Source organism: Gopherus evgoodei, chromosome 2 (genome assembly GCF_007399415.2).
Source record: "Gopherus evgoodei ecotype Sinaloan lineage chromosome 2, rGopEvg1_v1.p, whole genome shotgun sequence".
NCBI classification, from domain to species: domain Eukaryota; kingdom Metazoa; phylum Chordata; order Testudines; family Testudinidae; genus Gopherus; species Gopherus evgoodei.
Genome location: NC_044323.1, coordinates 4,677,777 through 4,692,774, shown reverse-complemented (window position 1 = coordinate 4,692,774; position 14,998 = coordinate 4,677,777). Strand labels below are relative to the sequence as shown.

General features: G+C 51.4%; 1 protein-coding gene across 1 annotated transcript in view; it reads left to right on the top strand.

The window, feature by feature from the left end:
• Nucleotides 1-1,201: 1,201 nt before the first annotated feature.
• TMIE (transmembrane inner ear) overlaps nt 1,202-14,998 on the top strand; it is a 73,072-nt gene continuing 59,275 nt past the window's right edge. The window contains exon 1 of the mRNA XM_030554180.1: nt 1,202-1,392. Coding sequence (XP_030410040.1) covers nt 1,303-1,392 — 90 coding nt within the window. The 5' untranslated portion in view covers nt 1,202-1,302. The remainder of the gene's footprint in view (nt 1,393-14,998) is intronic.

Below are 14,998 nucleotides of genomic sequence, written 5' to 3'. Positions count from 1 at the left end.
CAGGCCAAGGGCTCCTCTCCACTCTCAGCCCCCTGGCCGGACTCCAGTGCACCTCTGGCTCTGGGCAGTCTATTTCCCCACCACCTATGGTGCCCTGCCTGTCAGCTGAGTGGCCCAGACTGGTGCAGAAGCCTGGCCAGTCTCAGCCAGGTGTGTGTGTGGGGGGGAGACAGTGTGGCCGGCTTGGCTGGGCCCCTCCAGGCAAGTGCATCTTGAGGGACCCCAGTCAGGGCAGGTCCTGGCCTAGCTGATTGCCCTACTCCTGAGGGGCCGGAGCAATTCCCGGCCCTGGGACCGGCACTGGTTGCGCTGCCTGCTCAGCCTGGCGGACAGTCACCTCCCAGCAGGGCCAGTCAGTGCAGCCTGGAGGCAGGGCTTCGGGGATTGGGTCTGTGGGGCGTATGGTGTGTGTGGAGGGGGATCTGGGCTGTGAAGGGACAGGGAGGATGTGTGTGTTGGGACATTAGGAACTGGGGGTTCTGTGGGGGGTGCCGGGCACTTGTGGTGGGGCTGTGGGCAGGGGTGGTATTGTGCAAGGTGCTGTGCATTTGTGGGTGGGTCCGGGGGAGTCTCTGGCCATAGGGAGTCAGGGGGCATTGGGTGGTGTGGGGCTGTGTGGTGTGGCATAGGCCCACCCCTGAAGGAAAGGGGCAGGCTGGCAGCACAGGGCCAGGCAGGCCACTATGTGTCTGGCAACGGCCAGTTTGTAAATAGCGCCCTCACATTGGGCGGACGGGGACGCCCCTGCCATGCCCCATTTCCCCTGGCTGGCTCCTCACTCCAGGGACCGACTCCCTCATGCCATGCTCCATTGCCTCCATGGGGGCCCACAAAGATGTTTGGCACTGAGCCCACAAAAGGTTAATCCGGCCCCGCTTGCCGCCCTTCTGGTTAGGGAAGAGATATTGCTATCGACCAGCCAGGAGAAAACAAGGGAGGAGAGCTGGAATCAGTCATCAGCTGCACAGATGCAGGGCTGTAATAAGTAAATAGCTTCCATTTCCGGGGAGTGAGGTCTGGTCTCCAGTCGCCACCTTGCTGGCAATGTTAGAGCTCAGAGCACTGCCACCCCTCGGCCCAGAGCATTCTGTAAGCGACACCGATCTAATTAATTAATGACTCCCCAAGGCTGGCGCTGTGACTGCCAGACTGGAAAGCAAGGAGTGGAAAGGACCGTACGGGGTAGCTTCTGGCAGATGCCGAGCACGCTGCTGGAAGCTAGCTGGCTATCAATCACCCTTCCTGCTTGGGCTCCAGTACAGACAGCAAGCGAGAGAGAGAGACACAGACAGAGGAAATAAGATGGCGCGGGATCAGCATCCTCTCTGCTGGCAAAGGTGCTCTGCCCTCCTGCTGTCTTACTCCAGAGCGGCCATGAGCCAGTTAATAGAGGTAAGAGACCTCCCCTACTTGGACTGGGAGAAGGGGGCTACTGGTGGTGCAGAGGGCAGGTGGCATGTAGCTTGTTTTCTTTGCATGTTACCCAGGGAGGACCAATGTGGAAAGTGGCGAATTTAAGGTAGCTTGGAGGAGTTAGAGGTTTGCTTAGTTGAAGCTTGTTGCTCGCAGCAGGCCTGTGCTCGAGGGATGCACCTGGATACTATTGTACTTTAAGGTGGTTAACAGTCAAGTAAAGGCAGCCAATAGTTAGGAGTCATTTTACAGTGGCTAATGGCTATGACAGACTGTACCTCTGACTTCCCTTATTCCCTCTCATGCATCCAAAGTGGTGCTACCAAGAGCATCTTTCCACACCCCTCCTCCTCACTCCCTCCACTGGCTTCCTCTCCTGCATCACACGCTAGCGCCTTCTCCTTCCCTTCAGCCCCCTGCACAATTTCACCCTGCCTGCATCTCATCAGCCCTAGCCACACCGCCCTCTAACCCATCTCCTTGGCACCATTCCTTCTCCTCTGAGGCGTCACACCTTCCTCCACGTGGCCCTCTTCTCCGAGCCCTTCACAATTCACCCGGCCAGCTCCTTCGCCTCTCAGCACCCGTGGGCAAGTCCCCCACCCTGAACCCTTCCAAGCTCTGTCAGCAGCCCTCTGCTAGGCCCTTGGGCTCCCTGATAGGCCTCCCTTCTGCATTCAGCCATCAGGCTGTTCACAGCACCTTCTACTGGGCAGGTATTCACCTGGGCAAACAGCTCTCTGAGCTCCCTGTGGAAAATGCCATGTCCTCTAGGTCACCCTCAGCCCAGCTGAGGGGGGAGGAGAACACACCGAGGAAACTTCATGGCTCATTACTACAAACTGGCAGGCAGTGGCCATAACTTCTTAGTTCAGAACAGAATCCTGCACTAAAGCAATAGCAAAAAACCAACAACTACTGCCATAATCACTGTATCTAGCCCAGCAGTTCCCAGTTGCCTCTGGCCAGACTAAGGTCTGGGAGGGATCAGTCTATGCTTACTGCCTCCCATTCGCAAAGGATGCTGGGATGCAGAGCACGCCAATTTCCCCAGTGGGTCAGGTGATACGCTACCACCTCCACAGCGACTAACATACCAGGGACCTCTAAAGCTTTAAGGCTTGAGCTACAAGATCTAGGGTCCAGACTGGGGGGGCTGTTACAGAGGGACACCTCGACCAGTGGATGACACCTCACTGAGTGGGAGATTAGCAACACCAGCACAGCAGAGGGAAGAGAAACCCGAGTGCTGTATCAGCATGACATGGGAGCCAGCGATTAACAGTCTGTTTCTATCCTCCAGGTCACCTTGGCTAGGAACTTCACAGCATGTGGGCCGCAGGTTTTAGTAGTTAGCAACTAGGTGACAGCTAGCTTGAGCTTTAGGTCACAATAGGGACTCCCAGACTGTGACCTGAGCTTTGCCACTGACTCACTATGTACCCTTGGTCAAGTCACTTAGACCAGTGTATTCAAATGGGTCCACTAAACTTCACATGTCAAGCTGGACATGCCTAGGGCTATTGCACCTGCAGCCTCCATTGAAACCAATGGGAGCAACAACCCCATCTGAACACCAGGCCACAAGGCTCAGACTCTCCAGAGTGCTTCGCGCTCAAAGCTGACACGTTTCACAGAGATGCAGCAATTTCCAAGGGAAGGTTTTAATGCTTCCATGTCACTTCCCCAGACAGACACCCCAACTGAAAGCCAGACATCTCCAAACCAAAAACCAGCCATATCTGGCCACGCCGATTTCTAAAGGTTTTGTCTCCATGTCAGTGTGGAGCAGAGACATGTTTTGAAATATTGAAATTTGCCCCAAGACCGAACTGTCATCCTCCAGCCAGCCAGTTCTCATGGCAACACGTGCAGCCGGATGTTCAGAGGCCTCAGCAAGCAACAGGCTGAGCCCTCTGGAAAAATCTGACTGCATATGGTGCCTCGAGAAGAGCAGAAGCCTTTTGAAAGCGCAACCTCAGTTGTGGGTGCTGGGTTCTTAAAACTCTGGTACCATCCCCCCAAGTCGGGCACCCAGAAGGCAAAGCACCCAAGTTCCGTGAGCACATTTCAGCTATTGGCCTTAGCATGAGCAGGTGGAGTCTCCCTTTGGGGAGGCTAGCCCCCAGCTCTTTCCCTTCCACCCATGCCCCATGGCCAGCGCCCCAAGAACCCCCTGCCCCTGGGCTGGAGAAGCACTGAGCACCCCTTCCCCACCACCAACGGCCAGACAGGCATCATGCCTCCCTTCCCCTCCCCAGACCCAACACGCCCAGGGGAAAGCGTCTATTAGAAGACGTTTTTGATATGTCCCATGCAGTTTCCAGGGCAGCTGAGGAGGGGATATATACCTCAGCCACCCCAGAACCTGCATGGGGCATAATAAAGCAAAATCTTTGCTGACAAACCCTGCAACCAGGGCTCCCGTGGCCACGGCACAGCCTCCCCTGGCCTATTATACCCACCACCCATGGGCCTTAGTCTCAGTCTCCATTTATAAAGGCTGTGTAATTACAGGCCGTTCCAAACCCCCGCAACCGCTAAGTGGTGTTACCTCAAATGACTCACTGGGCCTCAACGGTGCGATCGAGAGATGGAAAACTGAGAGACCCAGCACCTTCAATTCATGCTAAGCCAAGCTGTTTGAATGAACCCTGCAAGGACGAAAAGGATTAAGCAGCAAAATGTTTCACTGAGCACGAGAGCCCCTTATGCAGGGGCGGCAAGTTGTACGGGCCCATGTAACACCGACAGATCCTGGGACCTCTGGCGCTTCCTGCATGAGCTAAAAGCCACCTGGCTGCTAGCGAAGGCTGCAGAGCAAACTCATTAATCTCTTTTCAGAGCCGTAGCCCTGTTAGTCTGTATCAGCAAAAAGAACAAGGAGTACTTGTAGCACTTTAGAAACTAGCAAATGCACATGTCCCATGAAGTGGGTTTTGGGCATAAGCTTTCCTGGGCTACAGCCCACTTCATTGGCTGCATGCATTTGTTAGTCTCTAAAGCGCCACAAGTACTCCTCATTCTTTTTTCATTTATCTCTCTCAAGACAGAACCCCCATACCCAGAACGCGTGTGGGTTACACCAGGGCTCCAGCAAACTCAAGGCCCGGGGGGGACCCAGCTCACCAATATTTGGGGCCAGGTCTCTCCCCTAGCCCCACCCCCATGCGCCTCTCCTGAGCATCTGCCCCCTGCAGCTCCCCACTGTGCTCCCTCACCGGCCGCTGCTGCAGTCGGCTACAAGGGAGCGATGCCGGGGGCAAGTGGAGGTGGTGCCTGCGGAGGAAGGAGGTGCACGGCACACCCCCACACCCTCCGGCAGACAACTGAGTCATCTCCAGGGGTCTTATCCTGGCTGGACCTCCTGAGCAGCAACTGGTGGGGGGTTGGGTGAGTATCGTGCCAGGGGGGCAGGGAGGCCCCCGTTTGCTACTGCCAGCAGAGAGAGGGCTGGGAGTCATCATCCTCTCTGGCCCCAAGCCCTGGGACAGCCTGCCGGCCACACCCCAAACCCCCTCCTGCACCCCAGCCCTATCCCAGCCCAGAGCCCACACCCAGCACCCAAACTCCCTCCCAGAGCCCAAAGCCCTACCGCACCTAAACTCACTTTCTCTCTCTCAGAACCTGCACCCCAAACCCCCTCCTGCACCCCAACCCTCTGCCCCATCCCAGAGCCTGCACCCAGCACCCGAACTCTGTCTCGGGGTCTCGCATCCCTCCACCTCACACCCCTCTGGCATGCAAACTTCCTCCCAGAGCCTCAGGTAGGTGGGGGGAGGAGGGGAAGAGACTTGGACCCGATCTGGGCACCACCAAAAATTATATGAACCTGCGGCCCCTGCCCTTATGGAAGGGCAGAAGGATGGTCTGGGTGTTAGTGAGGCTTCCCGAGGCTTTGGAGATCTCAGTTCAAGTCCCTACACTTGTTAAATTCCCCATTTGCCTTGGGCAAGTCACTTAGCCGCTATACTCCCACATGCAGGGATAATAGCACTGCCCAGCCTCCCAGGGCTGTTGGGAGGATAAATATATTCCTGGTTGTGAATCACTCTGATGCTATGAGAACGGGGGGGACAGATGGAGACCTCAGCTCGATGGAAAGGCTGTCTTCAGAACACAAGTCAGGGGTCCAGAAAGAAAGTCAAGACCAAGGCCTACGGGGACACTGGCAATTGAACAACAAAATATGTTGTCGCTCAGAGCTACTTATTCCCCCAAAAGACAAAAATTTTGGGTCAGCATGATGCCATCAGGAGTGCTCTTCTGTCAAGAGCACGAACGCTGGTCGTTGGGGGTGGAAGTAGGGTGACCAGATAGCAAATGTGAAAAATTGGGACCGGGGGGGGGGTGGTAATAGGAGCCTATATAAGAAAAAGACCCAAAAATCGGGACATCTGGTCACCCTGGCTGGAAGTATTTTGTCAGCAAAATAGCAACTACACTGCCCGATTATTAGCAACACAGCTGTCTCTCTAAAAGCTGCATAGCGTAGACAAAGCCTGAAGGATTGTCAGGATCATATAGATACTTTCCTACAGCCAGGAGAGGAGCTCAGATAGCTACAGTGAGTCAGCTTCCATGCGAATATCAGGGTTGGAAGGGACCTCAGGAGGTCATCTAGTCCAACCCCCTGCTCAAAGCAGGGCCAACCCTCAGACAGACTTTTCCCTCAGATCCCTATATGGCCCCCTCAAGGATTGAACTCACAACCCTGGGTTTAGCAGGCCAGTGCTCAAACCACTGAGCTATCCATTACACTGCACCCATTTAAAGTCACTTTGTGTCTGCATCATTTCTCCATCCCCCTGGTCCACACTTACAAGGGGCAAGCTGGTAACAGCCTGCCCCATGGTGCGTTGCTTACCAACATGAGAGGCTGAGAGCACTGAAGAGACCCTAGGGCGGGGTGGGGCAGGCATGCCTTACATCACTGCCTAGAACCACCTCAGGGGTCTGAATCACCTCTCAGACATCAGCATTAACATCAAGGGAGTCAGTCCACATTTATACTAGCACAGAGTGTCATCCCCTTTGTGTTTCAGGGCCACCCACGGCTAGACTATGAAAACATAGCTAGTTGTAGAACAAGAGACTCAAAGCTTTGCTTCAGAAAAAGTATAGAGAAGTCTCTGTCCTAGGGTGACCAGATATCCCAATTTTATAGGGACAGTCCTGATATTTGGGTGTTTTTTTTTAAATATGGGCTCCTATTACCCCCCACCCCATCCCCATTTTTCATGCTTGCTATCTAGTCACCCTACTATCCTTACCTGATCCTCTTGCTGCTACAAGCTTAGCCTACTCAAATGCTAGTGGATCAGTCTGTGTGTTTCCCTGATCACTCCCATATTATCCTGCTGTTACATAAAGGATTTGCACATTCACCTTTTTATTCCCCTTCCAGGGCTTTTTCCACCCCCTTATTCTTTTTACCTGGACTTTGTCTTCTGCTAAAACGCTTCCGTCCTGTGCTCTGGGCCTGTGTTCTTACACTTTGAAGAGGCAAAGCAGCTCAGATGAAAACAAGAACTGGCCTGAGAAACAGAGCCCTCAGCTCTTCTCCCTTTTATTGAAGCGCCCTCCCCCACCATTTTAGGGTGGAGTTTATAGCCATCAAATCAATGGTTGAAGAGTTTCAACAGCAGGTTTAACTCCACCCTAATGAGAAGAAGCAGTAAGAAAGACGTCCTTAAAAAGGCCTGGGTTGGGTGGAGGTGTCAGAGGGCTAGAAGGTTCACCAGGTGTTTTGCATTCAGTGGATGGTTCAGTCAGTTCAAACCCTCTTAAAGTGTTGGTCCTATTGGCATCCAGCGGGGGTGGGCGGGCAAAGCCCGCCCACTTCTAAAGGGCCTCCCCCAGCCTAAGGGGAGGACCCACAGGTCTGGGACACCAAATAATTACGGGGGACAACTAATGAAAAAAACAGGACCGGGAGTGAGGTCATAGGGCTAAACGAAGGGAACCTGATGGGGACACCGAGCAGAGAACCCCGGACAACGCCCACTGCTCCTCGAAGGCGTCAAGGGAGCCAGTGGACGCCGCCCAGAGGAACTCAGCCCGGATGCGTGAGCAGACGGAGGAACGGAAATAGGCCCTACAGTCGCAGGAAATCCCGTCGGCCAACCTCCTCTCCCTGGTGTTGTAGATGGCCAGTTTGGCCAGGGCCAAGAGGAGGTTGAGAAGGAGATCCCGCGACTTCGTGGGGCCACGGATGGGGAGCGTGTAGATAAAAAGGTGAGGGGAAAAGTGCAACCAAAAACGCAGGAAAATATTCAGGAGGAGCCGTTCACCCAAGGGGTGGGTGGGGGGTTCTCTATCCAAATCCTGTCCCCTCAGCAGGTTGAGGGGAATTGCACCAGAGTCTCCTACAGTCTAACTAGCTATTCTAACCACAAGGCTAATGGTGAGACACTAGGGCAGGGGTGGTCAATTATGTTTTGTCAAGGTCCAAATTTCTTGGTCCAGGTATAGGCAGGGTGCTGACCCCAGAGACAATTTGAAAAAAAAAAAAACACACCACCACCAGTAATGGTAATGGGTAAATAAAAAGATTCAGGGTCCATTCAAAAGCATCTGGCAGTCCAGATTTGGCCCCCAGTCTGCCTAGTCACTAACCCTGAGCTAGAGCTCTGCTTCTTTCTTTTCCCATCCCCTGCTCCCAGCAGGAGCCTAACTCATTCTCACAAGAAGCAACTTAGGAGCCCAAGTCACCTGCCTCCAGGGGAGGGGTTCCCAGCTAGAGATTACAAGAAGAACAAGGCACCTTGCTGCAGTCCGGGCTTAGACATCAAACCAGGGGAGCTGGAGCCCTCCCAAAAGTGGGGGGAGGGTGGCTCACCCTCTGAGGCCCTGGCCAAGCTAGAAGCCAGAGCAGGGCCGGGAGCCCACCCCATGGTGGGCAAAAGCAGCCCCCTGCTCATGTCTCAGGCCCACCATCCAAGGCAGGAGGAGGGACCTAAGCTTCCCACAGCTGCCAGTGCGGCTCTCCCAGACCCAGTTCCGGCCAGGTGCAGGGATGCCTCAGCGCCACAGTCCAGGCTAGGTGGAGGGTCCGTGACTCCCCAGCTCCTCACAGCTGCCTGTGCAGCTCTTCCATGACCGGGGTGCAGCTCCGAGTCCCACCACCTGCCGGAGCCAGGTCAGGGATCGCTGTGCAGGCAGCTGTGGGGAGCCGGCATGGAGTCATGGACCCTCCACCTGCCCTGGGCCAGGTGGGGACACGGGCCAGGGGCTGCTCTCAGTCCCCCCTGCACTGCGGGCAGGTGGAGGGTCTGCCATGGCTCTCCACAGCAGGGGTCCACTCTGGCCTGGCCGGGGTGTGGGGCCTCGGGGAGAAGAGGAGGGGAAGGGGTCCACCCTGGGGAAAAGTGGACGGGCCAGTCTACTTTCAAAAAGTGCATGGGTCCTGCCCCACCCCAGTTCTGTCACCATATACCCAGGAAAGGGGCAGGATTAGAACACAGCCCTCTCAGCAGCATTTCCCATTGGCTGCCCTAGTCAACCCTCTACCTAGCATGCTGCCTGTTGGGGATCCCATTGTTAGGCACCTCTCTCTCCCCATTCATCGCCCAGATGCCTGACTCGGGTGTTAGAGATCCCAATGTTGCTCCAGTGATTTTTCCAGGCTCCTAAAAATTAGGAATGCTCAGAGTTGCAACACCAAGGTCCCTTCATGGATCCGGGTCTTCCCGTCTGTTGCTTTTTGCTGTTACACTCTGTTTAGACCAGGCATTTGGAGCCGTCCAATGGGCAAAAAAAAAGTCTTCACCAGGAAATGATGCCCCAGACCGTGACCCCTCCTTACAACAAATAAACAAGACTCCCCTCCCCGGAAGCCATAAAGTAATAGACTCCTTGAAAGCTGTTTGTGAGCCCTAGGTCATGAACACTGGTCCTACCCCCAGAAAAGCATCCTGCTTCTGGCCCACCAGCCTGCAGTGTCATTAATGTGTGAGCAGCCTGCACCTGAGAATGAAGGGAGCCCTCTTGTCTGCCAATTCGAAAAGCAGCACAGTTACCCACTCAGTTTAAGGCACACAGCCTATACCCTACCGAGGGTTCCCAGGCCTGGTCAATTTAGGTCCCTGCCTTTTCCAGGGGGCTCAGGGCTCTACGGGACTGCGGAACCTTTTCCCAGTGAAAGAGCCTTACACAGCTGTGCTCTAAACATCTATTTATTAGCAACACACAGAACACAAATACCTAGCAAATCTCTTATCCTCACCACTCCCAATATACAGACAGAATTCACCCGATGGCCAGTCAGGATCCTCTTGTCTGGGGGTTTCCGGCGATGCCTCCGCACGTCATGGTCATGCAGAGGGGTCAGAGTTCTAGCAGCTTGCTGTTAAATTCCAGTCCGGAGATGGTTCCCAAAGAGCATTATTTTTTTGTTACATTATATAGGTAAAACTCGCTACCTCCTTTAACTTCACTAAACCGATCACATTATTCAGTACCCCAGATAACAAAATTTAACCAATCACACACTGGCACCTATGTTTTCTCCTTCCTGCTCAACCCTTTTTACATTTTATCTTTCATGCCCTAATTGTCACTTATTTATGACACTTCTTTCTTTGTGCAATGGTCAGCATAAATCCACTGGTCAGAATTTATCTTATCTATTTTACCAATTCTTGGGGACTTTCTGTTTCCTCCCTAAACTTCCCAGCACCTGGGTGTCTCTACTTTACAACCCTTGGTGTTTTAACTCCTGTTAGGGGCATTCATGAGGTGGGAGCACCTTAGCAGCAGTGGAGCATTTTTTCTTAATTTTGGTGGTGAAATCCTTGGGTTTCACCCAAGGCTGGTTGAGTAAAGGGGGAGTTAAATGTCAGACCTACAGCACCGTCCCAGTGATGTGAAGCAAACCTGATCAGTCTTCAGAGAAAGGGGGCAGAAAGCTGAGGACTCTTTAAAAGGCCTTTCCTGGGTGAGATAAGGAAACAGCTTCAGATGTCACTTACTCTTCCAGAATCTTCCTTGTTCGAATCAAAGCTTGATAGACCTCTGTGATCTCTGCTTGATCTGTATGGGATATGCTTAGCAGGAAGTGCACATTACTCTTGGATGTATGTATTGAGAAGCGTTTGTAACCTTCACGGGCTGCATGTTCCCGTGGATGTCCATTATATGAAGGTGCAGGAGATCTCTTTGCATCCCTTGTAACTTTCATAGATGAAGCCCCTGTGTACTTCAGCAGTTTACCATTCTCGGGTCTTCTTATGCTAACCATAGTCTAGACTGGAGGTCTGTCATGCAGCAAGCAGCAGTTTATGAACAAATTAACAGTGAGAGTAAGGATCCCTGCACAACACTTCACCCCATGTGCAAAGACTCCCCTTTCCAGAGAACAGGGGAGTCTGTGTTGCATAATATTGTGATCCATTTAATTTATTATTACAGTCAGTAAACTGAGAGGCCATCTGATTGGCTAGTTAGTCTTGGCTGCATTACAATAGTCAGGAAGGGTCTTTAATGAGTGCAAGGTCCAATGAGCTAAACTTGACACTTGCAGCTTCTGGTCCTGATCCTTCAGTTCTCATTAAAGATGCTTCACAGCTGAGGCTCTCTTTCAGGTTAACATTGTCTGAAGGCTGTATAACCCTGCAAGATCAGTCTTAAGGTGAGTGTCTCTTGTTGGAGCTCACCTCCATTAAAGCTCGTAAGGTAGAATCATTGGTAAGCTTGGAGAATAGCAGAGAACAGGGAAGAGGTTTCTCCTTAAACATAGGAGCTTATCAAGGTAGAGTTTTCCTTTTGATTTTTTTGAATTAGAGGTTGGGCCAAGGCCTGACAGTCTGGATTTCAGGTGATTCAAATTATTTGGCTCTGGACTGGAAGGGAAGAAGAATTTGTGATTATAAACACCAGAGGAAAATCTAGTTTCAGTCCTAACACTGCTAAAAACTTCCTGTTTGATCTTGGACAAGTCATGTAATGTCTCTGTGCCTCAGTTTCCTTACTGGCAAACTGGGTATAATACTTCTTTTCCTGCGATCTTTGTTTGCCTTCTCTGTTTAGGTTGTGAGGCCTTTAGGGAAGGGCCTGTCTCTCACTATGTGAATGTACAATGGAGCTTTTGGTGCTAGTGTAAGACTCTCACAGTATATTAGCCGGTTATGATGACAGCAAGGGGGAAGCAGCTACATAGAAGCAAGGTAATATTTTTAAATGTTGGCTCCAGAGTGGGGTTTGGATGCCAGATGCCCTCCAGTCACAGATGGTGCTCCAATTTGGGAGCATAGTCTGGACTCAACCCTGGTTTTAAAATACATTTGCACTGAGACCTCGATAGATTTAGTCATGGAACCACTTTGGAGAAATCAGCTCCCCCTGTTCTAAACAACCAATATGCTCATAGTAAGTTTTTGAACAGGATTGTAAGACAGGGATGGCTGGGACCGGATTCAGTGACCCAGGATGTCTCTTTTAACTCATCTTCGAGCCAGTCTAAGCACAATAGCAGGGCCCTCCTGCACAGAAAGCAGGAATTTCCACAGCTCGTGCTACAAAGCTGGGTCTGTGCCAGACTCGTGTGCTCTGTGGATTGAGCACAGAGAGGGACACAACATACAGTGGCTAGTGGGTTACACATGCAGAAGGCGGTGGAGGACAATGTAGGGGCTGTGTGAGAAGAACATTGTTCTCTCCAGTCTTTCATCTCCTTAGCCATTCGGGGGGCTACCCATGAAGTCACTGAAACCCACTGAATGCTTTGGACCTCATCCTGCAATCAGCCCAGGCTGGTGGATCCCCTATACCCATACAAAGCCTCATAGGTCTCTGTAGGAGTCTGCCTTCTTGGAGTTCATTTGATCTGCCTGTTGCCCTCCTGTTACTTATAGGCTGGCAACATGTATGTGTGTGTGTTTAAAGCCCAGTCTCCCAGAACAGCCTGTGACTTATAGAATATCAGGATTGGAAGGGACCTCAGGAGGTCATCTAGTCCAGGGGTTCTCAAACTGGGGATTGGGACCCCTCAAGGGGTCGTAAGGTTATTATATGAGGGGTCATAAGCTGTCAGCCTCCACCCCAAACCCCGCTTTGCCACCAGCATCTATAATGGTGTTAAATATATAAAAAGGTGTTTTTAATTTATGAAGCGGGGTTGCACTCAGAGGCTTGCTGGGTGAAAGGGGTCACCAGTACAATAGTTTGAGAACCACTGATCTAGTCCAACCCGCTGCTCAAAGCAGGGCCGAGATATGCCTAATCCCATGCAATTAGTAATAAATGTTGTTTGTTCTCCAAAGCAGGTGAGTTGTAAGCAGAGCATCCATCTGGGCTAATTACATGAGACATTTTAAAAGGACATAGAGGAGTGATGTCTTCTAAGTTTTCTTTCTGCTCCGTTGTGTAATGCTGCAAATAAAGCTTCTGTCCCTTCTAGCTATCTCCTTTTCTATTTGGACGAATATGATCTCGCCACCCTGCCCTTTGTCCGTTTCTGATAAATCACAAAAGAAACACCCTTGTTAATTTCTGGTTTGTTGTGTGTGGGGTTTTTTTTCGGTTTTTTCTTTTTTTTCTTTTTTTACTTAGAAGGAGCAGCATCAAATAGTTCTGACCTAAAACATGAACTGCTCGCAAATGATGTAATGCTCTAGACTCTGGTCAGCACTTTACAGTCCAGATCGTTATATTCTAATTGAAGTTCCACTTCAAACCCTGAGGGATAGGTTCTGCACCCCAATTCCTGCAGTTTATAGGTGCCATAAAGACCCCACAAGGGGCTGGGGGACTGAAAGGTCACTATGTTTCCCCTTCCCTGTCCCTCCAAGACCCTGCATAGAGGGAGGGAAGGGGGTGGATCAGGACAGGCCCATAACCCATGATGCTATGGGGAGTCTAGCTTATACTTCAGCCCGAGAGAGGCTGTTGAAAATTACAGTAGCCAGACACTGCTGAAACTTACACCCGAGGCCATTCCAGACCCTAGAGCAGCCCAGAATCCAGAAGCAAACTTTGCCCCATGCCCTGTGCACCAGCTTTCCTGCTGCGCTCCCTAGACTGCAGCATAGAATTGGACTCTCAGGTTACAGCTTCACAGCCAACCCCCCCCCCCAAACAACCCTTAAACACCCCATGATATGGAGTCTGAGAGCCCGGGTCAACTAACTTTTTACAACTCTTTTTGCATTTGATCTTTCGTGCCCAAATTGTCACTTATTTATAACCTTCTTTGTTTGTGCAGAAGCTCTGACCAGTGAATTTATGTTGACCATATCTTATCTGTTTTACCAATTCTTGAGGGCTTTCATAGAATATCAGGATTGGAAGGGACCTCAGGAGGTCATCTAGTCCAACCCCCTGCTCAAAGCAGGACCAATCCCCAACTAAATCATCCCAGCCAGGGCTTTGTCAAGCTTGACCTTAAAAACCTCTAAGGAAGGAGATTCCACCACCTCCCTAGATAATCCATTCCCATAACCCCTTACTGTTTCCTCCTTAAACTTCTCAGCACCTGGGTGTCTCTGCTTTACAACCCTTGGTGTTATAACTCTTGTTAGGGGCATTCCCGAGGTGGGGGCACCTTAGCAGCAGTGGAGCATTTCCCCCCCACCTTAATTTTAGTGTTGGAAATCCTTAAGATTCACCCAAGACTGATTTGGTATGGGGTGAGTTAAATCTCAGGCCTACACCTAGGAGTCAGAGGTCGCAAAAAGAAATACTATCCACCCCAAATGGAGGCTAATGGAACCCTGCATGAAAGGAAGCATGCCAGTGTGATGGGAATTGCTCTGAATCAGTCATCTTCATTAGGAAAGGACTGAAATATCTGTCGCCCAAAGAGAGGTGTAATTTGAGAGCGGCTCCGAGCTGAGTTCTCCTCTCTGGTGTTTGTTGCAGCTGTGTTAGAGCTGCAGTTTCATGTGTGGAGAAGGAAGGAGCAGTACTGAGCATCAAACATTGTGCACGTAAGAATTCCCAAGCCCCTTCGGCATGTCTTTAAAGGACGGTGCCAATTCAAACCTGGCCTTAAATTGAAATTTAAGCCAACAAAAATGTTTCTTTAACAACCATTCCAAACTTTCCAGCAAGTTTGAACCTATGACTTACTGCATCACAGAGCAGAGTTAATCAGCCTGAGGGCTGATCTGCACTGAATGCTTATGTCAGCGTAGCTACATCACTCCAGGCTGTGAAAAATCCACACCCCTCAGTGTTGTAGTTATACCGACCAACCCCCCCATGTAAACAGCACTATGTTGGCAGGAGAGTTTCTCCCACTGACATAGCGACTGCTTCTCTGGGCGGTGGATGAACTGCACCGACGGGAGAGAGCGTCTTCATTAAAGCGCTAGAGCAGCTCATCTGCACTACTTAAGTGTAGATGGTCAGGGAGGTGGATTAACTACAGAGACAGGAGACACCCCGGCTCCCGTCACTGCAATGAGTGTCTACGCTGCAGATACGCTGCAGCTGCAGGGTTTTAAGTTCAGGCATAGACTGAGTAAAAGATCAACTCTGTTAGCAGTAGTAGAGGCTTATCTCCTACTAAGCCAGTTTCCAGTAAGTGCTGTGGCAGGTGCTTTGTTGCTGAGGGTACGTCTACACTACCCACTGGATCGGTGGA